The 26,593-nt window shown below is 32.5% G+C and overlaps 1 protein-coding gene across 1 annotated transcript; it reads right to left on the bottom strand.

Moving 5' to 3' along the window:
- Positions 1-262: 262 nt before the first annotated feature.
- Positions 263-16,215, bottom strand: LOC140451462 (perlucin-like). The gene is made up of 4 exons (XM_072545282.1): positions 16,077-16,215; positions 8,008-8,105; positions 1,514-1,622; positions 263-654 (listed from the first exon to the last, which is right to left on the bottom strand). The coding sequence occupies exons 1-4, from the start codon at positions 16,150-16,152 to the stop codon at positions 326-328; spliced, it is 612 nt and encodes a 203-aa protein (XP_072401383.1). The 5' UTR covers positions 16,153-16,215; the 3' UTR covers positions 263-325.
- Positions 16,216-26,593: the final 10,378 nt, after the last annotated feature.

The raw sequence follows: 26,593 nt of genomic DNA, 5'->3' as shown, positions 1-26,593 counted from the left end.
ATACGAAAGCAAAACAAAAATCGACGGATGGAGACGTATATCTCTTGTGTTGTTATGTGTTACTAAATGACTTTCGTTTTCTCGTTATCTATCTAGGAGTCTAAGGTCTCGGAGGGGATCGGAGAATTACAATTAGGTTGTACGAGGCAATTTTGTCGATTTTAGCGCTTTATGTAGTTTGAAATATCTAATGCAAAACATAACGTACTGTATAACCTATTCACATTTCACTTGATGTGTAAATAAAGAAAATACCACACCAAACATTTATAGCACTTTATTTCAAACACATTATCAAACAGTCCTCAAAAATGTTATAAACTATTTAATAATATGTGTATAATGGTCTTAATACACTTAAAGATTCTGAAGAATTGCAAACTTGATGAACTAGATCTGCTTCCGATTGTGAAACTCTAACCTCACAAAGGACATGGAGGAGTTTATCTTGATTGAGGTCGTTCCATAAAAGCTTTCTTCCATATCTCGGTCCGTATTTAAGTTGGAGAACATGTTCGGTGCCATTAGCATTATCAGGTTGAGTTCCTTCCCAGTTAGTATAAACAACGGGACGTCCCGTTGACAACCAGGCCCATTTGGTGTGAGACAATATAGTTCCTGATGTCCAAAACCAGTAGTCAAGTCTATTATTCACTGGAAAATAAAAGATTAATATAACTGTAATAATTCAATATCTCAAAACATTTTTGAATAATTTAAAAGAGTAAAGGAATTTAGAGAATGACGAATTTAAAAAAGATAAAAACATCTAAATATTTTAAAAATATCTCAAATTTGTGGGGTTGCCGTACTTGTCCCCCAGCTGCCATTTAGGAAAAAGGGGTGCAAAGGGTTATCACAAAAAAAAAGAGGTGAGCATGTTATGGAATATGATTAATACATAGTTAGAGAAGACAAATTAATTTCAGTGAATAAACAATGAAAAAAGATAATTGATCTGGCTATTTGATCTGGATATTTATCTGGCTAAAAACATTTAAAAAATGGTATGTTACAGGTAAGTTGTCAGAAATAGGATACAACAGGCTATAACTCGAGTTACGCAAAGGACTAGTTACCCTAATGGGTCAAAGTACTACTGCTGCTCCTACGAAAAAGTAATTGGACTTATTAATATTTTCAATTAGTTAAAAATAAATCATTGAAAACTGTATTGAATATAAGAAGAGTATTGACAACAAACATCTACAGACGCATCTTAGCAACTACTTACTAAAGAAAACATAAAAAAAATTTATTAAAAAATTTCTTTATGAAAGGTATAATAATATCTAGTAATAAGAAACCTTTAATAAAGGAATTTTTAAATAAAATTTTTGTGATACATGGTATCCAGCCAGCTAGCTGGATACCATGTATCACAAAAATGGAATTTAGTTTCCTTGTGGAAAACATAAAAGTGCATATTTGAAAAAATATGACTTATAAGACTTCTTGTGCGATTCTTAATATGAATTATGTATATTTAGTATTTATAAACAATATCACTTACAATATTTGTTCAGAAAATCGTTGAGGAAATCGTTTTCTGCCTTCGATTCAATAGCAACTAAATCCATATTAAGCAATTTGCAATGTTGCATTGCTTGCATCCAAGTTAGCTGAAAATAATAAAAAATAGTGCTACATAAAAAAAAACTAGTAACATATATTATATAAAAGTGATTAATGCATTTTTTTTAAACAAAAAGAAAAAAAAGTATGGGAAAGTCACTTCTTCTCTCAATACCATGTCCATTACTGAACGTTGGCTACCACATTTAACAAGTAATCAAATGCTAAGCCATAAAGAGAAAGTAGACCTTGACCTATATTGATCTTTTTAACTGCCATCCATTAAGTCTTTGAAATGTTAAGAGCTCTTCGAGAACTTGCTTCACTGACTAGATTTATTAATGTTTTTAGATCTTGTGAATTTTTTACCAAAATTTTCAACGCGCAGAATTACCACCGTACAAAAGCCTTGCAAAAAACTGGGACCTAAGGGTGTCAAACAGTTTGATGGGAAAACATCCAGTGAAAAAGGGAGAACACTCACATTTATTTGCTGCTTCAACACACCAAGCAACTGTTACATTCCACCAACGTTTATCTTTCGAAAGGTTAGAACAATGGACGCATTAACAGAAAACGATTTATCGAAATCTATTTATTCTTATTTTAAAAGCATCTGAAGCACCAAAGATCTTTATAAATGGCTTCAGCATTTTAAAAGTACCGTAAAACCGTAAGTTGATCCAGCGATTTTGATTTTAGATAACTACTCCAGTTACGTTTCTTTTCCTATATTTAATTACTATGGAGACTCTGGAGAATTTCTATTCTATTTAAACCCTTATCTGGGCAAGGTGGGTCCAAAAGCCAGAGACACCAATTCTTTTATCATAAACTGCTAAACATTTTTTTTTAATTTTATGCATTACTGAATTTGTTTAGAAGTATGTTTCCTTCAACATAATCATAAGCTATTCAAAATATTTATTATCATTTTTGATATTATTGCGTCGATAGAATTTTGTCGTGTAAAGGGGCAACACGGGCCCGTCAAACCCTATTTGTATTTATACCTAAAGTCTACATATTGTTAATCTGGCAGTCAGGTAATGTTTTTGTGGATTATCTAAACGATTTTTAGTATTCCGGAAATCCAATATTAAAGTCTCAACGTATAACAAACAATGTAAACATCTCTTTGATGTGAACATCAAAGAGATGCTTACAATAGGTGTTATATCTATTCTAAATGAATTTTAAAAACTGATAATCATTGTTGGAATGTAATAATATTGTACCTATATATATTTTGAAATAAATAATGCATCTGCTATCAGTCGTTTGATATCGATGTTAGTGTCGACAACCAAGCTCCTAAAATTATATTGAATTACAGTAAAAGTAGACAGTGCCAATAAAATGTCCCGAAAATCATTATCAGCTGCAGAACTGTAAGATATTGCTAATAATTTATGGGATCCCGATGAGGAAGAATCTTCTGAAGTAGGTGACATTAAAAGTGACTTTGAAATTGAAGATTATCTTTCAGAAGCTAGTGAAGAGGATGATCAGCAAGTAGTATTGAGTGATAATAAAGAAAAATTTGTAGCTACAAATTCCTAAATTGTGTAATTTTTTAAACTAAAGATAGAATTAACTGGAGGAGTCAACCACAACCGACAGTTGTGGTCGAAATAAAAAGCAAAGTGCACAAAGTGATGATAGCCTTGGTCAAAGTGTAGATGATTCTGTTTATCGTTTTTGTTTGTTTGTGGACCAAAAAATTGTAAACGAAATAGTGAAGTGTACAATTAAAGAAGCCAAAAAGGTCCTGGGGATAGAGAACTGAAAATATTGCGACTCTACAGAGCTATATGCTTTTATTGGACTACCAACAACTGAAGGAAACCTGAGTGCCAACATCTATAATGTAGATATATTTTGGAGTAAGTTTTATGAACCTACTATATTTAAAGCTACCATGGGCTTAAAACGATTCAAAAATTTGCTAAGATTTGTTCGATTTGACGATAAGGACACGGGATCTGAACGAAAAAGGAACGACAAATTAGCAGCAATACACGATGTGTTAAATGAAATCAACCAAAACTTTCAGAAATACTATAATTACTAGAAAAAAACATAACAGTAGATGAGTAAGCATTATATGCCTTCAAAGCCAGATAAGTATGGCATGAAAATACGGTGGACCTGCGACTCAGAAACGTATTACCATTAAGATGGAATACCATATACAGGAAAAAACGGAAATACAGTAGCCAAAGGTCTTGCATCTTAAGTTGTAAAGCAACTCGTTGAGCCTTATTATAATTCCAAGAGGAATATGACTTGCGATAACTGTTTCACTGATCTTGCTCTTGCACATGATTTACTGGCAAATTCACTAACTCTTGTGGGCACAGTAAAAAAAAATAAGAGATTTGCTCCTCGGAAATTTCTACCAAACAAGAATCGTTTAGAGAAATCTTCAATTTTCGGATTCACTCCAAAAGCATCTATTGTTTCTTACATTCCAAAAAAAACAAAGAAGTGTCTTATTAGTGTCACAAATTGTTGAGAGCACGAAATATGCCTCAAACTCATAAAACGGTCGTAAATCATAGGCGTTCCTAAGGTGTTTATTCATTAAATAATAATATAATGTTTTAATACTGTTATATATATAATATTGATAATATTATAATACTAATATATTTAGCAAAAAAAAAATTAAAACTTTCACCACTAATGTTGGTTATTATATTATATTAATAATAATAAGAATTTAACCTTTAACAATTTTGTAAATAATCTAATCTTCGCGTTTAATCACTTTACTAGAAAACCTGGAATTCATATCCGAATGTACTATCCGTTGCAAGATATTTAAGATGGAATTCCCCAGATTTTTAATAATATAATTATATTCGAAACTTAACTTGAAAGGGTGAAATTATTACGAACGATAACAATTTTTTTGTTTAGTACGTTTTTGATCGCATGTAATTTACGGCTCGTCGGTGTTTCCGCGTCTACGGCAGTAATTAGCGTCTCGAATATTTCTTTTGCGAATTATATGCAGTGCGCGAGTGATTTTTTATTCCATATACCTACGAACATATACGTACCTTTCGCTCGTGCTCGTTTTGTTGGATTGTTTGTGATGGCTTCATCATCAAGTTTTACACCGGTACTGTTGCGTACAGTCAGTAAGTCTGTCTATTCACCAAAAGAGAAGACTATTGTCCTGAATGTTCACGATGCTCTGGTTTCTCAGAATCCCACAAACACTGTTCGCAACATAGTCGAAAGTTGTGCCAACATGACTGGCGTAGGAGAGTCAACTTTATATAGGTTCCTATCAGAAAGAAAAAAAAACACGGTATAGCTAACCCAAACACAAACGAAAACTTAAAAAGAGGGAAAAAGCCTATTGAATTTGATGAATTTGCCAAAAATGGTATTCGAAGGAAAATTCATGGATTTTTTTTTAAAAAAGAAATACCAAACCTAAACAAAATTTTACAAGAAGTTAGAGACGACCCGGATTTGCCTCATATCGGACGAACTAAATTGTGGCAAGTTTTAAAAGAATTAAATTTCCGATGGGAGAAATCAGACCGAAAATCACTTTTGATTGACCGGGAGGAGAACAAATTATCTAAGATTCATACGAAAATTCCGGGCTGAAGAAAGACCCATCTTCTACCAGGATGAAACGTGGGTAAACTCAGGTCATACTCTAAAAAAAATTTGGTCAGATAAAAATATATTAAGTTCCAGGCAAGCCTTTATGGAAGGTTGGTCTACTGGTATCTCCCCAACTTCTGGTAAAGGCAGTAAAATCCCTTTTATCCACAAAATACTTAAAAGCCCCAAACTGAGGAAAATTTTCTTTCACAAATACCATCCACTAGCTCCGAACAAAATCAAATTACGCATATAAATGATGAATCTCGAGAAGAAATGGATGCTCAAGTCAGCACTGATACCGATAATAAAAATAAACGATCTTACTCGGAAGTGTCATCCCCAACTAGCTCCACTCCTACAGAAACTATATCAACAGAATTCACAAAACCAAAACCAGTGCAAATTAAAAAGAAGAAAATAAATTATCAAATTAGACAAATCCACTTCAGAAACTACTAATATTGAGTCGTTATTACAGCCAGTCAAACAATTTATCCAGGATGCATCACCACCATATCTACTAAATTACACCCAACTACTAGCATTCTTAGAAGACGTTCACGGTTCTTCCACCCCAGTAGAACTGGCTCTAGAATATACACAGGATATACACGAGTTGGGACATATGCTAACTGAAATATATCCCGTGTTGAACGAAAGAGCAATTAAATCTATAATTACAAGAATCAAGAAAAAACTACTTAGTAAAATAAACCAAGATTTTAGCATTCAGGATGAACATACTGACGCATTATCACAGGAAAATACTCCTTCCAACCATAAATAAAAAAAACAAGAAGTTAACAAAATGGCTATTATTCAGTGGAACATTCAATCCGTATTTACACATATGGAAATGCTACAGCTTTTAATTAAAGAAACACATCCACAAGTTATCTGCTTACAAGAGACAAATTTCACAATAAATAAAAAATACTTATTAAAACAATATAAGGCCTACCATAAACTTAGAGACGCTGGTAAAGCTAGTGGCGGCGTATTCATTTATGTTAATTCACATTTGGAATCAGAGGAAATCCCTATACAATCAGAATTAAAGGTTGTAGCAGTTAAAATAAAATCTTCAACGCATATTCTATATGCATTGAATATATTCCATCAGATAGCGAACTCACTGCCAAACAACTCGAAATGTTAATTTCGAACAAATTCCAAGACCCAGAATAATAGTAGGAGACTTTAATGCACATAGTACAACATGGGGATGTCTATCTGCAGATAAAAGAGGTGATATTATAGAAAGATTTTTGACAATCGAACACATTATTGTTAGTTGCCCACTCTATCACCTGGAACGACTTCAAAGCGATTTACCAAGTGATCTGAAAAGTGCTCTGAACTCTAGTAAATGTGATAAAGTGACTAAGTTTCTAAAACTAACTAAATTGTACAATCTAATAGCAAAATAGACTTAATTTCTCAATTGTAATTAGTTGTTATAAGCAAACATCTGATTTTATGTACAACTCTTCCCGGCCAATAACCTTTCATGGTTGACGCGGTTTAATTAATAAAAAAAATTAGTGCAAATCCTTGTCTATGTTGATAATATTAACATTGTCGGGAGAACGTAAAATGCTGTACGAGAGGCGCATTAAAAATATCAGTTACAAAAATAGGTTTAATAATAAACACCAACAAAACGAAGTATATGAAAATAAGCACAGAACCACAAATCCTACGACTACTTGTTATAGAAAACCGACGTCATCGAAGCAGAGAACGAATTTGTATACCTGGCAGCGCTTGTTAACACTAAAAATAATACTACCACAGAGATAAACTGCAGTATTTTCACAGTCAACAGATGCTATTTTGTGCTTAATCTTCTCCTTAAATACACAGTTATATCGGGAAATACAAAAATAAAACTCTACAAAACAATAATAGCCTAAGCCCAGTCCTAACATAACGGTTCTGAGACTTAGACTCTAACAAAAAGTAATGAAAACATGTTTTCGAAAGAAAAGTACTAAGGCGAATCTATAGAGCAGTGAACGACAATGAAGTGTGGAGAAGACGATATAACTTCGAACTTTATTGAATATACCATGAACCTGATATCGTAAAACATGACGTAAAAATGCAGATGGAACAAAATAACACAGCTAGAAAAACGCTCCTTAATAGACCCATTGGTCAGAGAAAAAGTGAAAGACTCAAAACAAGGTTCCTTAATAACATCGATGAAGACATGAGAAATATGGGAATACGTGCTTGGTGAAGGCGATGGATAGGGACGACTGGAGAGAAATTCTTGAGGAGGCTAGGACCCACGCAAGGTTGTAAAGTTAGAATAATGATGATGATACCTATATGCCTTTATTAATTTATTGCTTATAAGTATTTAAACAATTGAATTGTTAATAACAAATTCCTGCCCAAAAATTCGGATTACCATGTTGAGGATTATGGTTCATCAGATCAAAATACATAAAAATCGGTTGTTAAATCTTATCGACCTTAATCGGCAACGACATCCCCTTTTACCCCTAGACTATAATATTTTACATTATCAACTATCTTGTATATTAGTGTCTAGAAATCTTCCAGATTTTGTGCCAAAAAAACAGTAAATAAATCATAAGAATCTAAAAACGATCCATGTTGATTGCTCCTATTTAATTTCTTTGTGTTCCAATAAAATATGCATACCCTTTTTTTACGCAAAATCTTTTCATTTTCCCTGTACTATTATATACACAGATCGGGTAATATTTTAAATACTAGAATTTTGGAAGCTCGTTTCAATAACTTAGTCCACCAGAAAATGATTACCTTATGTTTATGTCCAAAGTAATATAAAGTGTATTGTTGTGGAGGTAGTAGTAGGAATGGATGTGAAGCTGAAGCTGAAGCTCGTGATAGACTTCTACCTAAAATTTTAAACATTCTAATTTATCTATTATTGATCAAGCAATAAAAAATAAGTTAAATAACAAAATTTTTTAATCTAAATTTCCTGTTTAAATCTGGTTTCATAGATGAAATTAATAAGGTTTTTGAATTAATCTGGCGAGCTGAGAATATTTTGTAGGTTTCGACTCAAAAGGTTCTTTTATCTTTTGTTGTTAAAGTGAAGACAGTCTATAAGAATATGTTTAAAAGCTAGAATATTACCACAGTGTGTACATGTAGGTAAATCTTGCGAAGTCATTAAATGTGATGTTAGTCTTGTATGGCCGATTCTAAGTCGGCGAATTAAGATTTTGTTTTTTCGTGTCATGGAAGGAAACTCAAGCTTTTTAACGCTAAGATGAAAGTCACGAAGCTTGGAAGGGATTTTTTCTTCTTCTTCGTCACTGGCTTTATAACTCGGGTGAGTCTTCGCCGCATCCACTATCGCCCTCCATGCTCTACGATCTTGCGCTTCCATTTTCCATTGTTGTACCCCAATTCTAGATAAATCGGCTTCAACATCATCCTTTCATCTTTTTCTCGGTCGGCCTACTGATCTTCCACCACCTAGTCTTTAAAAAACACTGTCTTTAACACTCTGTCATCCTCTGATCGTACCACGTGACTTGCCCATCTTATTTGGTTTGACTTGATATGTTTTCTAAAAACTATGTTTTCAGTTCCATATAGAGTCATCAATTCAGCATTGCGGCGTCTTCTCCAATTCCCTGAATTTATCTCTTTGAGGGCCAAATATTATTCTGAGAACCTTTCTTTCAAATCAAGACATTTGGATGATATTTTTAAAATACGACTGTTAATCTGTATGTAGTTTGTATGTTTTTAGTCTCCATATTAGAAGACGTGGCTTGTTTTGCAAAGAGGTTAGCTAGTTCGTCACCAGAGATTCCTACATGAGACGGAATCCAGATCATGGTTATGGATACTCCCATTAAGATTAAACTATCGAAAGAGTTTTGAATAGCTTGAACCAAAGGATGTACCGTGTGCATACTTTTGAGAGATTAGATAGACGCTAAAGAGTCTGTACATATTGCTATTTTTTTATACTCTGGTGATAGTAAGTTTGTAGCTTGAAGAATAGAGAATAATTCAGCAGTATGTATGCAGCAGAAGAGTGGAAGATTACAAAATAAATATGATTAAATCTGTGTTTGGAGTTACAGCACATCCAACAGCTGTAGGACTCTAAGAAGTATCTGTGTATAAAATTAGGTCAAATCTGTTGTTAGCAATTAATTCTTTAAAGTTTTGCCTTGGAAATTGTGGATTTGTCTGATACTTATCATAATTAGTTAAGAGATTAAAATCAGCTATCAATTTATTCAGGGGTTTAAGTGATATTAATATTGGAGTTTTAGCTGAAAGATCGATATTATTCAGGTATGATGAGAGATACTGTGGCATAGATTGTTTAATAGGAGTAGTAGAAGTTAAATAGGCGAAGGGGAGTTTAAAAGGTCATTACTTAATAAATTATAAGCTGGGTTTTCGGTATTAGCTGAGATTCGAGACGAATATTTTTAAAGGAGTTGCCGGCGACGTAGCTAGAGGGGAAGTTCATTAGGTTATCAGTATAAACTCTCTACGGGGCTCGACCTAAAGGCTCCAAGGGCCTTAAAATTTTTTAAATCTGATGGGCTAGCTGACATATAAATGAAACTGAAGTAGTCTATTTTAGAACAAATAAGACATCTATAAATCTGAAGCAGGGAGGTTTCGTCTGCACCCCAATGATTATTAGTCAGAGTTTTTAGTCTCTTTTAGTCTGTTAAGATTTGTCATGCACTTAGTTTTAAAATGTTTTAAATGGCATTTCCTAATAAGTTTACTGCCGAATGTGAGTCCTAAAATCTTTACTTCAGGTAGACAATTACCATTTCGATTCTCACTGGAAATACGTGCATTAATTTTGCTACTTACGTGCCCAGATATGTAAAGGCACCCACACGTAAATTTTTGTTTTATTTAGTTTAAGGATCAAAATTCTCAAAACGCTCCCAATATCTGTTAGTACTCGTTAGAATATTGTAATACGTGTTGTTTCAAATATTCAAAAATATAATCTAACATTATTTTTTATTACAATGTGTTTATTTTGTACATATCTTCAAGAATTTGACCTGTAATCACAGGTATTCTTTTAAACACCACTGCTTCGTTACGCTAGTCATTAGTGTTCCAAGAAATTCTTGCAATTGCACTTGAAACTAGCTATAATTGAAAGTATTACGAGAAATAAATTTACTGATTTTAAGCGCCCTAAAAAACTTAAAAGAAGTTTATAAATTTTTTATTATAAAACATACTTTATAAACTATTCTTTGTTTTAAGACTGTCTATCTTAACGATTATTAAATAATTTTTGTGAGAGATAAGGACCTACTTTTTCACCATTTGATATATACTTCGAAAACTACTTCACCATAGGGAATATATTAATATGAATCTAGGGCTGATACTTTCGATAAATATTCACATCGGTAATTAATTTGGATACAATTTGAAAATATTGTGAAAAACCTCTTATTCTTCCAATAGATTTGATTATTCACTCACTATTGCCATTCTTTGTGTTGTAAAATTGTTAATTGTTTTATAAAGTTGTAATATCAATTGTTCTAATAACTTTTGTTTCTTTTTTCAGGTACGTTAAAAATGGATCTAATTCGTAAGTTTAAATTTTTAATTAATTAAAAAAAAACATTTTATTAACAATGTTATGACCTCCAAAGTCTTTACGTATTGAAAAAATAACGATCCTGAAGGTTTTGTAGCTGTATATTGTATCAATAACACGAAGTTCTTTCACCCTTATAAATATCTTCTTGCAAAATCTTTAAGAATATAGTCATTTTTTTTAAGAAATAAACAACTGTTAAGCTAGCGTAAATAAATGTATACAAAAAGACACTCGAAAATCACCAGCCGGACTTACAGTAAATATGATAGATTATGACTTAAGAATTTAATCTAATATACTAAATATCCGCACAAGGAGAGGAACAAATGCGGATTCTCGTCACTAGTGTGTAGTAGACTAGAAAATAGAGTAAAGGCCAGAATTTTAAGGACAGAAAAAAAAGGTTCTTAAGATGAACGATACAATGTAGAAGTACTCGAAGACACTCTTATAAAAATCAAGACATAAAAAAAATGGTCGGTAGTCACATTTCTTCATGATGTTTCCAGTCCATTTGCCATCTTTAAAATAACTCGTTTGCTTGGTTACGTTTACGTTGGTCTCCGGTTTAACCACTATATATCTTTTACAATTGTACACATATGAAGTTTGACCGTCGCATGCTGCCCTTATCTTTATCTTGTACCTACTTCCCTAGATTTAAAGGTATAAATTTCTTAAATGGACACCTACCACGAAAAGTAAGCAGGTGCTCATCGACGGTCAAATTTTCGAAGATATGTATGAACCTTGTAATGTAGATAACCATAATTTAAAAAAATTTCTAATCGGTGATAATTTATCTAAATCTGGACTTTTTCTTTCAGCTTGAGCATTATCAAACCGCATACATTGGGAAATTGTGGTGAATCTATTTCTGCACATAGTTTTATTGAATATTGTCTGTCCATCTTCTATATTCCACAAATTAGTAATTCCTTGTTTATGAGATTAGTAAACTCTTGCTAATATATACAAGCCAATAAAACGTAGAAACACTTTAGCATCAATATTTTTTTATGATTATTCTTCTTTACTTTCTGCATTAGTCCATTAAACTATGTGTTTTACAATATTATCTCTAAAAAATAAGCGAAAACTACTGAAAATTATGTAGACGTTTAGTTTAGAATGTGCTATAGGTCCTCCTTTTTGATGCAAAACATTTCGTTGTGCTTGGCGACCCGTTCTTTGTGTTTGTCGCTATCATTTTCTAAGTATATTTTTGGAGCTGCATTACAATACAAATATTTTTTATCTTGCCAATAAAAATATGAAGATAATCATGTAAAAATAATTTGGTTGGTCGTCATTATTACTGGATATACATTTTGCGTCAGATGTATTTTCGGAGTAAGGAGTAACTAGGAAAAATACCGGACAGGAAGACAGAAATATGGAGGTGAGTGATTCCCAGTAAAAAACAACTGTTTTCTGTGATCCACACGGAAATCAGAGTAATACCGTACTAGTTCAGAATACATAACAGAACACTTCACTCTTAAAAAACGTTTAAGCATTAGGAAAATATCAAAATAAACAATTGAAATGGAAAAGATGTGCCTACAAAAAATGTGCCCCACTAAACATAGAAAACACCATATTAGAAAAAGTCATTTTTTTAGAATATTAAGTAAATTTATTGGTGTATATTAAAAGAGAAGCGTAGGGAGGCGTAGAATGTCATGGCTGCGCAACCTGAGAGAGTGGTACGGATGTACATCAAATGAACTTTTCAGAGCAGCCGTCTCAAAAGTCCGAATAGCTATGATGATTGCCGACCTTCGCCGCGGAGATGGCACTTGAAGAAGAAGATATTAAAAGAAAAAATTTTGATTGTTTATAGGATACCAGTAGAATCATCATATCTTCATGATTTGTTTCTCTCATATTATCGTCTTATCTCTTATCGGAAAAACTCCTGGCTATTGAAATGTCATGAAAAAAATTTATTTTCCTGAAGTACATGATTAATGTTTTGACTAGAAACGTACAAATTCTTTAATATTCTGATATCAACGCTAAATATACGAGGTATGCATTTGATCCTAGGTTATGTTCATAACCAATTATTTATTAATGTTTGTATTTTTGAATACCGAAGTGGAAATTGAAACTTCAATAAACTTACTTTAACTTTTAATTGTGGCTTATTCCCATTAAAATAATATCTACTTTAAAATGCCACAAGAAAAAAGTTTCAGAATAATATTAAGAAACCGTTATGGCCCAGCGTTATTCAAAATTTTTGGAGATTAGGGATTCTTTAAACAAAAAACTAACACATTGTCAAAATTCATTCAAATTGTTACGAAGGTGTAGAGACAAGAATATAATAAAAAAGGGCTTGAAGTTACATATTCAAGCAGAAGGTTTGAAAATTTTTAACATACAGTCAGTTTATCCATGATCCGGGAAAGGTTACAATTTCATAGACGATCTAATTTATTTTTTGGTAAACAACATATGGTAAGTATTGAAGATTTGCTTTTCAATGTGATATCAAATTCTGATTTTGATCAAATTATTTTTAGTGTACATATATTGTACATCAATTCATATAAAAAATAAAGAAATACACATTTAAATAAATTTAATATTCTTTTAGAACAAAATAGTATACAGTGTGTAAAAGCCAAATGGAATAAATTCATTATTTAGGTTACTGTACATATTTATAAAAAATCCCGAAACATGTCAAATTTAAATTATAACTTGACATTCTTTAACGTGAAAATGCAACCCCTACCTTCAACCCCCTTAGAATGACAGGTACAACCCCCCAATTTGTAAAATAGGAAGTATAGGCTTGTGATATATCGTTGGAAAGGTCTTTTCATTCTCCATTCAAAAATGTTGTCGCTTTCAAGTTTATTAAGATTAATTAAGATAAATTAAAATCATGTGGTTACCGAAATTCGTTAAAATATACTCAAAACTTATTTCCCGTTTAGGTCTTGATAATGAGAAAGTGAACAAAAACCATAGTAATGTGGTTTTTGTTCAGAAATTATAACTTGACATTCTTTAACGTGAAAATGCAACCCCTACCTTCAACCCCCTTAGAATGACAGGTACAACCCCCAATTTTTAAAATAGGAAGTATAGGCTTGTGATATATCGTTGGAAAGGTCTTTTCATTCTCCATTCAAAAATGTTGTCGCTTTCAAGTTTATTAAGATTAATTAAGATAAAGTAAAATCATGTGGTTACCGAAATTCGTTAAAATATACTCAAAACTTATTTCCCGTTTAGGTCTTGATAATGAGAAAGTGAACAAAAACCATAGTAATGTGGTTTTTAGATGGTAACCATTAAAAAACTTTAAAGAATTTCCGTGGCAACGTTATTTTAACACGCATTAGTAAAATTGTTTTATTTAAGTTGTCAGTATTTTAATTTAAGTAAAAAGTTCGTTCAATTCAATTCTGAAAAATGGTTAGATTAACGGAAATACATAAAATAACAGTTTTACAAATGATTGGTTACGGAGATAACACCCGAACACAACAGGAAGTAACTCGCCTATTTCATGAGAAATTTCCTAATTTACCGCCCATATCCCAAGGAACAATAACTAAAATAGAGAAGCAGTTTCGCGAGTTTGGTCATGTAAAGCAGATAAAAAAAGCAGCTGCCAATGCACTGAGTGATGAACTCAAATTAGATGTGTTGCTTGAGTTTCAGGAAAATCCACATACATCGAGTAGACAGGCATTCACTACATTCAATGCTAGCCATACATCGATAGTAAACATATTAAAAGAAAATAAATTGCATCCCTATAAGATGATACCTACTCAGGAGCTCATGGAAGACGATTTTGATAGGAGAACTTTTTTTTCTGAGCAAATGATGGACATGTTGGATAACAATATTATCCAATTAGAAGACGTTATGTTTTCTCATGACTGTACTTTTTCACTTAACGGTCATGCTAATCGGCAAAATTGTCACTACTGGGCCACGGAAAATCCTCACTGGATGAGAGAAGAACACACTCAATACCCTTAAAAGGTTAATGTTTGGGCAGGGATTGTAGGAAACAATATCATTGGTCCCTTTTTCATTGAGGGCAACTTGAATGGCAACAATTATTTGGCACTACTTCAAAATGTCATTCCAACGTTGGCAAATTTATATCCTGATCCAGGAAACCCTCAAGTTCCAGCGAATACGATATGGTTTCAGCAGGATGGAGCACCACCACATTACAAACTTAATGTCAGGCAGTACCTCGATACAATATTTCCCAATCGGTGGATAGAGAGGCGAGGATCGATTGAATGGCCAGCGCGATCACCTGATCTTACATTATTAGTTTCTTTTAATGGGGATATGTGAAGAGCCATGTGTACAAAACTAAACCTTCTGATTTAAATGACTTAAAAGAACGAATAACGCCTGCGATTAGGTCGATCACGCCTGTTGTGTTAAATCATGTTAGAAGACAGTTTTATTTGAGATTAGGATGTTGCCAAGACGTTCGCGGTGAACATTTTGAATATCTACTTCATTAACATTTATACATAGTTCTTTTTCGTGTTCTACATTTTATTACGTTTTGCATTACATTTTAGTTTTTGATTGTATTGTAGCGAATTTCGGTAACCACATGATTTTAATTTATTTTATCTTAATTAATCTTAATAAACTTGAAAGCGACAACATTTTTGAATGGAGAATGAAAGGACCTTTCAAACGATATATCACAAGCCTATACTTCCTATTTTAAAAATTGGGGGTTGTACCTGTCATTATAAGGGGTTTGAAGGTAGGGGTTGCATTTTTACGTTAAGGAATGTCAAGTTATAATTTAAATTTGACGTGTTTCGGGATTTTTTATAAATATGTACAGTAACCTAAATAATGAATTTATTCCATTTGGCTTTTACACACTGTATGTACGTACTTTAGATATCCTCAATAGAAATTATGACATATTAGCGACAGTTGTCAATCTATCAAATAGACATTAAATCCAACGGAGAGTTTAATGCTGTCAAAGGGTCTAAATTTTGCTGTCACTTATTCATCTATTCCAAAATTAGACACAATTATTTATGGCAATAATATACAATTTTTTTTGATAAAAAAAATGTTTTAAAAGAAATGTAACATATAAACGTAACAACAAAAAAAACATGGAAAAACAAAACAAATTTAATTTAAATAACGTACATACATGGATTTAAAATAAAAATCATTGAATATTTTAAAACAATTTATAATTTTTAATACATACCCCTATAATCTAGCTGGGCATTATCCATCTGAACATTGAATAATACAAACAATACTACTAGAATTTGCGTTTTCATTTTGGTTGGTCTTAATCGCAAACGATCTACAACTACAAATTTTGTGTATGTCCATCGGTCATATATTTATAGTCCCGCTTAAACAACCATAACGTTTTTAGTATACAGGAAGATTTGATGTTTATATAGTTAACAGAATTGTTGCTTGGGAGAAAATATATAATACTGTATGATATTAATGTTTTTATAATTATTAGAGAGCGATAAGTCTTTTCTCCTATGTTTACAAATGGTTTATCAAAATCATCACAATACGATTAGAACAAAAATTAGTTTTTTTATCAGTCTAAGGAACAAGTTTGGTTAGGAGAGACAATGGAATAAACTACTACCTACAAGCACTAAGAACACTAATCCCATAGACAGAGTGAATGAGCCCTGCTTTTCAGACCGTCAGCCCGTTCGTTACGGTACTCATACCAAATTAACCCTATTGGACACCTCAGCAACAACATCAGCAAGTGCTCTCTTGCACTCAATAACTAGCTTATAGCTGACTTTGAGCTCTTCCGAAGCTTATAGCGCTGCTTAACTGTCAAAGCAGATAGTATGATGCTCTATATAATAAATATAGTTCGAATGCTCTTATCTCCAACTTCTCGTTTGATGATGTGAAATTATTGCTAAATAAATATAAATAAATAAGTGGTGGAGTAAAAAATGTTTTTGTACTCCGATGCGCAATAGGGGCACAACTATCAGCCAAACGATCTTTATGTAGGATTTCTGTGTAACAGAGCCCAACATGGTTTTTTGTGTTTTATATATTTTTTTGTATGCGGAAACGTAGAAGGACGTAGAGGCAGAGGACGCTCACCTATCCGATGGTCAGATCAAGTACATAAAGCCACTGGAGAGACGTTTTCCGAGTCCATGAGAGCAGCCCAAAATCGCAAGAGATGGAGAAAATTGACAGCCTGTATTGTAGGAAATCACGATCCTCAGCAATGAGGAAACGACAAGAGAGAGAGAGAGAGATATTTTTTTGGTTGACGTTTTTTATATTTTTGTTATTTTTTTTTTGGTAGGATGTCTATGTGAGGGTCCTATTGGTGTTATGTTGGTCCTCTACCCTTGGGCCCACACAGTGCGGCGATTTGCAGTATTTATCGAATTTTTAGATCTACGAACTATCCTCTGTTGGTTTATTTATTTTTCTCTCTGGGATTTTGTTTTTCTCTTTGGTGATTTTATTTATTTGTTAACTTGTTTTGATTTTCTCTCCTGTATTTATTTTGTTTTCTCTCACCTGTCTTTAATTTGTTTGACTTCGCTTTTATTCGGTTCCTTTATTTATTCCACTATTTGTTGTTTAGGCCTCTTGTGTTTCCAACGGTGTAAAACGTCATCTCATGATCTCTCGCAGTATGGGACTAGGATGATTTTCCAGTTCTGCGAATTTAATCCTGGTTCCATCCTTCATTATTTTAGTCACCCTGACCTGTTGTAGATCCATGTATATGAAACGTTCTGCTACATATATGTGAATGTTGACGGCTTCTCTTCAGCAGCTGTCGTGAATTGCTTGAATCCTCTTCTTTGTAGTATTACCGGGGTGTCTCCATGCGAGAGATGCATATGTAAGTATTGAAAGAATAATACTGTTTATTATTATCATCTTGGTTTTTATCCTTAATTTGTTTTTTCTGCCTGTGAGTCCTCTAATGGATGCTATAGCTATGTTCACTTTTTGCACCGTGGCGTCTACGTGCTTTTTAAATGTCAGTCCTTTATTCATAATGACTCCCACGTATTTGGCCTCGCTTTTTTACTCGATGGGATTGATTTGTCAAGTAAGTTGTTCGTCTAGTTGCTGATGTTTTTTTTTAAATAGTACCGCTTGCGTTTTTAGGAGTTTATGGCGATTTTCCATCTAATACCCTACTCCTCGATTTTGTCCAATGCGGTTTGCAGGCTGTCTACATTTCGGGACTTGGCCGCTATTGCAGTGTCGTCTGCATAAAGGCTTAGTAGTGTTTCTGGTGTTCTGGGAATGTGTGTGCTAATATTGAGTAAATCAGCGGTGGTAGGACCGCTTCCTGTGGCAGTCCAGCCTCCGGGGTTCCGAGTTGGACAGGACTTGTCCTATTCGGACTCTGAAGCTCCAGTTGCTTAAGTAGGAAGAGACTAGTCTCCTCATTGCCCCGCTGTAGCCACATCTTCCCAAACTACGTGCTAAAAAGTGTTTAACCCCAATTTATATTCTTACAAATAAAGCGACAAGTCATCACAAAGTCCATTGCCTTGTATTTTGTAATTTGCAACTTTGTGCTTTGTACAAGTATTCTCTGGACTAGGAAGTTTTGCAATAATTTAACAAGTTATCGAATTCTACTAGAAGATAAATATCGTAGTAATTAATGTAATTACTATTTTAATTGAAATAAGCCACAATTAAAGGTAAAAGTACGTTTATTGACGTTTCAATTTCCACTTCGGAAATCATTACAAGCATTAATGTTTGTTCACAGAAAGCCACAAGTCTCTTTAAGAATAACTCTCTTCGCCTGTGTCTACAATGGCCGGTTTACATGCTGACCACCAGAGAGCTTTCTGCGGTCTTGAAGGAGAAGTCTATCTATGAAGAAGTATCTATGACTTTTGGATACCTTCACAACTGGCCAAAGAATCCCGAAACTTCCGCAGAAGAAGCTCTCTGAGACTACCCCGACCAGTACTGAAGTACACTCCAATTAGGGGTTCGGGTCCCACCGGCAGAGTAAATGAGCCCTGTCGTCCCAGTACGTCAGGTCGTTCGTTCCCTTCTACGCCTGTGTGTCCCGGTACCCCCACCAGGTTAACCTTATGTCCGAACAACATCAGCAAGTGCTCTTTTGCACTCAAGAACCAGCTTGGAGCTGACTTTGGGTTCTATCAGAGCCCTTAGCGCTGCTTGACTGTCAAAGTAGATATAGATGTCCTGCGTGGGCAAGCCCTATGTATCAGCTCCTGAGCACATACTAGGATTGCAAAGATCTCGGCCTGAATGACTGGCTCCCATATACTCCGACACCTACCCGACTGTCTATTTTGGACTCATCCGTGAACCACGTAAGCCCGCTTCAATGGATTAGTGCAGGCTCTTGTTCCATCTACTCATCCCGGTTAGAAAATTGAACCAAGAAAAAGGATGAGAACTTAAATTGGGGGCCATGCTGTCCTGTACCATAAAGAGCACAGGACAACAAACTAGGGCCTGTCTCCAGTTGTCACAATGGTTCATTCGATCATTCATTCCCAACCAGTATCAAGAGCGGCTAAAAAAATATGCTGCCATCATGGCTTAGTACTTTACAATAAGATGTAGAGCAGGTGAATCCAGCAAAGCCTCAAGAGCCAGTATGGGAGTAGTTCTCATGCCGCCTGAGATGCCAACATATTCCAACTGGTGGAGGTGAGTCAGCTGGGCCTTAGCTGAAGCCAATCTAGCCCGGGGCGAACACCGAAGATAATATTACAATCTTCTTTTTATCAATTCACACCTCTGCGGCGAAACACCGATCTTCCTGACAAACTAGAAATACCTTTCCGGGCTTTCGCAATAAACGTTTCTCTGATGTACACCTCACTACCACTATTAAGAGTGTACAAAATATAGGGTTTGTATCTAAGGTCACCATTGTATCTAATAAATAATATCGTACAGGATGGAAAACATATACTTCACATTAAGAGCCAAAGAATTTTTAATTGATTCAGCATATTTAATCTTTATTTGTGCCACTACTACATGCGGATTATAACTGTTTTTAGGGATTTTAAGACAATAAGATAATTGCAACTGGATTAAATATTGCTTTTTTGCAAAATAAAACCAATAAAACATGGTTGATGTTTATTTTTAAATATTTGTTGAATCTCCCTATAGCAAATATTCATTATTTTTTTAACAAGCAATAAAATTATTTTACAATATGACAATAGATTACAGGGATTGTAATTAAAATAACATATTTTTTTGTTAATGAGGCTTTGATTTATAATTCGAAAATCGTTTTTAGAAAATAAAATTATATAAATTTTTGATCAATTGTTATTGTTAATTTCTAGTTAATGAAATATTTGCAGTTTAAACTTCTCCAATCTTGAAGGTAACAACCACATATTACACTTCTGGGGCTAAAAATACTGAAAGATTTTAATATTGCCTAAATTTATATAAAATTTTGGTCAGTTTATGCTTGTTCACATTCTACTTTTTAAGTTGTTTGACTCTCCCTATTCTAGTTCATTATAAAAGTCTCTGTAATCAAGTCATCGCTCAATATAACTATGTCATCTGTGTATCTGATATTTATCAATTTTATATTAACCCTTCCATATTCCTCTACCATATTCCAAGTTGTAACAGACACGTTTAAAGATTTTATTTAAATATAGATTAAACATCAGTGGGGACAGAACATAACACTGTCTGACTCCGTTTATGATTTTGCATACTCCTGTCGTTTTTCTATTAATAATAATGGTTAGGGTTTGACGCCAATATACTTTTTCAATGATCCTGACAACGCGTCAATCAATTTCTTTATTCCTTAATATTTTAACTAACTTATTATGATGTCTGTATCAAATGCTTTTTATAGTCAATAAAAATTACAAAGACATCTTAACGTCGGTCTCGATATTCCTGTAACAAAACATTTAGTGCAAAAAGTGCTTCCCTGGTTTCCAATCCATATCTAAATCCAAACTGAACCAATATTTTAATTTTTTTTTCGTTAATTAGTTTTAAAATTCCTGGATCAACAGCTTTCCTGTTCTTTGCCAACTTTATAGTATGCAGTACTTCTATCTTTAGTATATCTGGTACTTCGTCTTCAGTGAATGTCTGTTGTTCTTCTGCTCTGATGCAATGAAACAGTATATTTATGTATGTATACTACATTGTTTGAATTTCTTTTTCATTAATCATTATTTTTAACGTCGAATTTACAACTATGACGAGTTTTCTTATTATAGGGGCCAGCTGTTCTTCTGCTTTTTTAAACATATCGAATGTGTTGTGTTTATGTTTTGACTCTTCCATTTTAATTAATTTTATAATTTTATCCTCGATTAACTTCATCTTTTGTTTGATTAATTTCTGCTTTTTCTTATTCCTTTCTGTTGTTTCTCTGCTGTCTTCTCTGCTCTATCAATTTCAACAATTTCTTTGGTTATCCATTGTTGTTTTTTTGTCTTTAATACTCTGTAGTACATTTATTTAGTATTGGTGAGATATTATTTTTAAATATTTTTCGTATTTCTACACCATTGTTTTCATGTATTATTTTTCTAAGCTGACTACATAGATCTTCCTCTATTTGTTTTTGTTATCTTCTTCACTTTTGGTGTTTTAAAGCTTTTTGAAATGTTTTAAAGCTTGACTTTATTGTTAGCTATAAGAGTATTGTGTTATAAATCGATATTTGCACTAGGATATGTCGTTATTCTGTCGATAATATTTTTGGATCTCTATTTACGACCATATAATCTAACAGATTTCTTTTATGATGTGGATTATCTATTGGTCGTGGTATTAAAATTTAGACGAGAAGTGTGGATTATACGAATTTGTAAAAATTATTAAGTCAATATCGCAAACTTTGGAAGCCGAGGTTCTGGGTTATCATATATGCTTTTGAGGCTGCGTTACCACTTAACTGTTGATCAGTTACTTTAGTCATTGCTCTTATATTTTCTTTCGACTAAGATTGTCTGTCGGTCTTTTTTTTTATATATTTTGCCCATATTTAAATCTGAAATTGAAAATAGTTGTGACTTACTGTTAATTTAAGTTAATTCGGTTAAGACGACGAATAACTCGTCAACTTACCTACAACTGTCATCATTTCTAAAAATCATAAAGTCAAATTTATTATTTATAAGAAATAATTTTTGTAAGTTATTTATTTGTAAAGTGTATTAGTTTAAGAAAAAATACAATAATTAACCAATACTTACCAAAAACCTTTAAAACCTTATTTTCGAAAGCAATAATATTGTTAGCACTACACAACACAATATTGGTACCAATAATACTTGTATCATACTACACTCTGGCCGCTAATGTATTGTAGTTAAGGACGAGAAACATTGAAACATGTGTTTGGTCCTGACTGAAGATAGTGTTGCCAGAGTTTTGTACGCTGGGAAAATATCGAGAATTTGTCATCATACCCGATTCATCATCTTACCCCCCTTTCCCCTACTTGGTCAAATGTAAATATATACACTGTGTGTCAGCCAAATGAAATAAATTAGAAAATAAATAAATGAGGGAATATTCGAAAAAATGGTCGAACACGTCGATTATTATTTATAGTTGCTCATTTTTTTTCCATAAAACTTTTTATACGGGGTGTATCAGATAACAGTGACCAATAACAACTTGCTTATTTTAAATAGAACACCCTGTATTATATTTCATTTTTAGCTTTATCTTCGACTGTTTCGAAAAATTTAGTGAAATGCAAAAATACACATTTAGAAGATTAATTTTAAAGAAAATTAGTCGAAAGTCGCTACCACTGTCTTAATACTTCTTGCCCATTTAGGTCTTGGTAATGGTAAACTAAGCAAAAACTATTTAGACATTATTTTTTATTGATATGTTAAACAAAAACAAAAAATTGTTTACTTTGGTTTAAAACGCCAATGTTTTATTGTTCCATGACAGAAGTAGTTGTCAGTGCTAAAAACTGGTTCTTTTACCAGAAATGCACAAAATTACAATTATACAGATGATTGTCTATGGAGATAAGACACGAACGCAAATGGAAGTAGCCCGTTTATTGTACGAAGCATTTTCTGATTTGTCGCACATATCTCAAGGGATAATTAGTAAAATAGAGAAGCAATTCCACGAGCTGGGCCATGTTGGGAAGGTAAAAAAATAAGCTGAAAATGCAATAAGTGGGGATACCAAATTGGCTGCTATGCTTGAGTTTGAGGAACACCCACATACATCTGTTCGAAAAGCAGCCCGAGTACTCGATAATAACTAGGTATTCATCGGTTGTTCGAATATTACAAGAAAACAAAATGCATCCCTATAAAATTATACACACAGGAGCTCATGGAAGATGATGTTGACAGGAGAACGTATTTTTGTAAACAAATGATGGCAATGTTAGACAGCAATGTGATCCAATTAGCACATGTTTCGTTTTAAAAATTTTTTTGAATAAAATCCTTTATAAAAAGGTATATAAAAAACCCAGTTGGGCTATGTTAAATTGACAAAACGTTTTCGGAATAAGTATTCCATCATCAGTGTCTAGTTAATACATGGATGTAGCCACTAAATATGTGGGTAAAAACCCTTTAAAAATTATTAAATGAAATTTAGTTTACATTATGTCTAATTTACAATTAAGATGGTAAAGTTACCGTTGGATTGGTAACATGGCGACATATGACTCTACATTAAGTTGCAAGTCCTGAGACGGTATGTCTACGAGGACTTTATTAAAGCAACTGATTTAGGAAGCAACAGGAACTTAGTTTCCTTGTGGATGTTTCGTTTTCTGATGAGTGCACCTTTACTCTTCACGGTAATGCTAATCGGCAAAATTGCCGCTATTGGTCCAGGAAAAATCCTCACTGGATGAGAGAAGGCATTACTCAATACCTTAAGAAGGTTAACGTGTGGGCAGGAATTATTGAAGATCAGATCATAGGTCCCTTTTTCATAGATGGCAATTTGAATGGCAACAATTATTTAGCACAGCTCCAAAATAATCTGATCCAGGAAACCCACAAGTTCCAGAGAATATGATGGTTTAACAAGATGGAGCACCACCCCACTATCAAATCAATGTCCGGCAGTACCTCAACCAAATATTTCCAAATCGGTGGATAGGGAGGCGAGGATCGAGGGAATGGCCACCACGATCCCCCGATTTGACGCTATTAGACTTTTTTTATGGGCATATGTGAAAATTATTGTATACAAAACTAAACCCACTGACTTACGAAGACTAATAACGCTTGCGATTAGATCGATCACACCTGAGATGTTGAGTAACGTTAGAAGAAATTTCAATTCACGATTAGGGTGTTACCAAGACGTTCGTGAGGAGCATTTTGAACATCTCCTGCATTGACATTATTGTTTAGATTTGTATTATGCAGAAGTTTTTGAATATGTTGTAGCGACTTTCGGCAAATAGATAATTTTCTTTTCTAAATGTGAATTTTAGCATTTTACTTAATATTTCCGAAACAGTCAAAGATAGGTATAGGACATTGTATTCAAAAAAATAAGTAAGTTGGTATTGGCCACCATTATCTGATACACCCCGTATAAAAAGTTTTTATGGAAAAAAATGCGCAACTATAAATACTAATCTACGTGTTTGACAGTTTTTTCGAATACTCCCTCATTTATTTATTAGCTACTTTATTCTATTTAGCTGACACACAGTATATGTATATTCTATATTTGTCAATCTATTTACTATTTTAAATACAATAATTATAGTAACTGGACTATAAAATTATGACTAGCAAGGTGTATTATTAAATAATGCATTTATTATTTTCATTTGGAACTGCTGAGAAGAGCAACATATACGTTAACCACTTCATATACTTTAAAGTCAAGGCCATATTAAAAGCCATTTGAGCCGGTCTATTCATTATCGTGCATCAAAATTCTTCATTAATACATAACAGTTTGAGAGTAATACTTTTTCAATTAAACATCTCAGAGATGGTTATATTTTGGCGAAATTTCATGAACAGGGGTCACATAAAGAACAGCTGCCGCGAAATGAACAGAAAATAACATATCGTAATGTGTTGTACTCATTCCCGACGGCTGCAAAAAGCTTTTATTGAATTTTGTGTATAGTTTGGTTGAGCTAGTATGAAAGTTTTTCATTTATTTTTAGTATTTTTGTTTATGGTGGTTAGTTTTTAGTAGTTGATGGACCGACGAGAACGATATTTGAGAAAAATTTGTATTTAAAATACTATTCTCAGTTGTGGTACATTTTTTTAATTATTACATATTCTATATATATATATATATATATATATATATATATATATATATATATATATATATATATATATATATATATATATATATATATATATATATATATATATATATATATATATATATATATAAAATAAAGTTTTATTATGAGGTTGCAGTCATTAATAGGGCAGGAAAGTGAAACTCTTTGTTCTTTATCAAGCTTTCGCAAAATTTATTTGCTTCTTCAGGATATGCTAAAATATGGTATCAGTAAATACAATGAAATTATAATTAAATAGCATTGTATAAAACTAGTATAAAAACTTACAACATGAGGTTAATCCATTAAATTTTCAAATTTACAAAACATTAAAACTTAACTTAATAAAATTATATAGTTATGAAGTACAATACTTTAATTTTATTTAAATTTGTAGAAATTCATTATGACATTGATTATGTTGATGTTTGATTTATGTCAGAAAGACACTTGTTTCTGTTTATTATATTTTTTGTTATTGATAACTAGCTTTTGATTGTTATTATGGTTACGTACAAAGTGGCGCCAAATATGAATATTTAAATTTTTTGAAATTATAGTATTTATAGTCAGAAAATCTAATATTAGAAAATTATAGTATTAATTTTCGTAAGATAGAATGTAATTATAGATATTGCTTAGTTTATCAATATCAGTTTTTTTATTAACGCATTGATATTTATTTATGCATACCATTTCTAAGAATTCTCTTTTATTTAATTGGTTTTCACGTCTTAATATATTAGTTTCATTGAAATTAAATGAATGATTTTTATTAATTGCATGATCTATTAATGCACACGTATTTTTATTATTTCTAAGGTCACTTTTATGTAATGTTAGTCTGCCTATTAGATTTCTAGATGTGTTCGATGTATGACTTATCACAATTTTTGCATGGTATTATATAAACTACATTTGAACTTTCCATAATACTAATAGGTGATTTAGTTTTTGTATACAATGATGCTAATGTTTTAACATTTTTAAGTGCAATTTTAATATCAGAATAGTTAGCAAAGACTTTAGTTAGTTTAGGTGTTAATGTTGGTATGTAAGGTAGTGATGTGAAAGTAAATTGAGATTGCACGATTTGTTCATTTGCTTCTCTTGTTTGATTCATGTCAATCATTCTATTATTAGGATTGTTAAATAAAAATTTGTTAATTATTTTAATTGGGTATGAATTCTCTAATAAAATGTCTTTAAGTTCTAATAACCCTTTGTTGATGTTATTGATGTGTGATAATTTGACTATTCTGTTTTTTAAAGCCAATAACAAATTTATTTTTATATGAGGTAGATGTTGTGAATGATTATTAATAAATCTGTTACTAAATATAGGTTTTCTGTACCATTCAGTGCTTAATACATTTTGTGCATTACGTTTGATTTTTATGTCAAGATATGGGATGCTATTTTCTATCTCT

This window comes from Diabrotica undecimpunctata, chromosome 9 (genome assembly GCF_040954645.1).
Source record: "Diabrotica undecimpunctata isolate CICGRU chromosome 9, icDiaUnde3, whole genome shotgun sequence".
NCBI classification, from domain to species: Eukaryota; Metazoa; Arthropoda; class Insecta; order Coleoptera; family Chrysomelidae; genus Diabrotica; species Diabrotica undecimpunctata.
The sequence above is the reverse complement of the archived record's forward strand: the minus strand, read 5'-3'. Positions and strand labels throughout refer to the sequence as shown.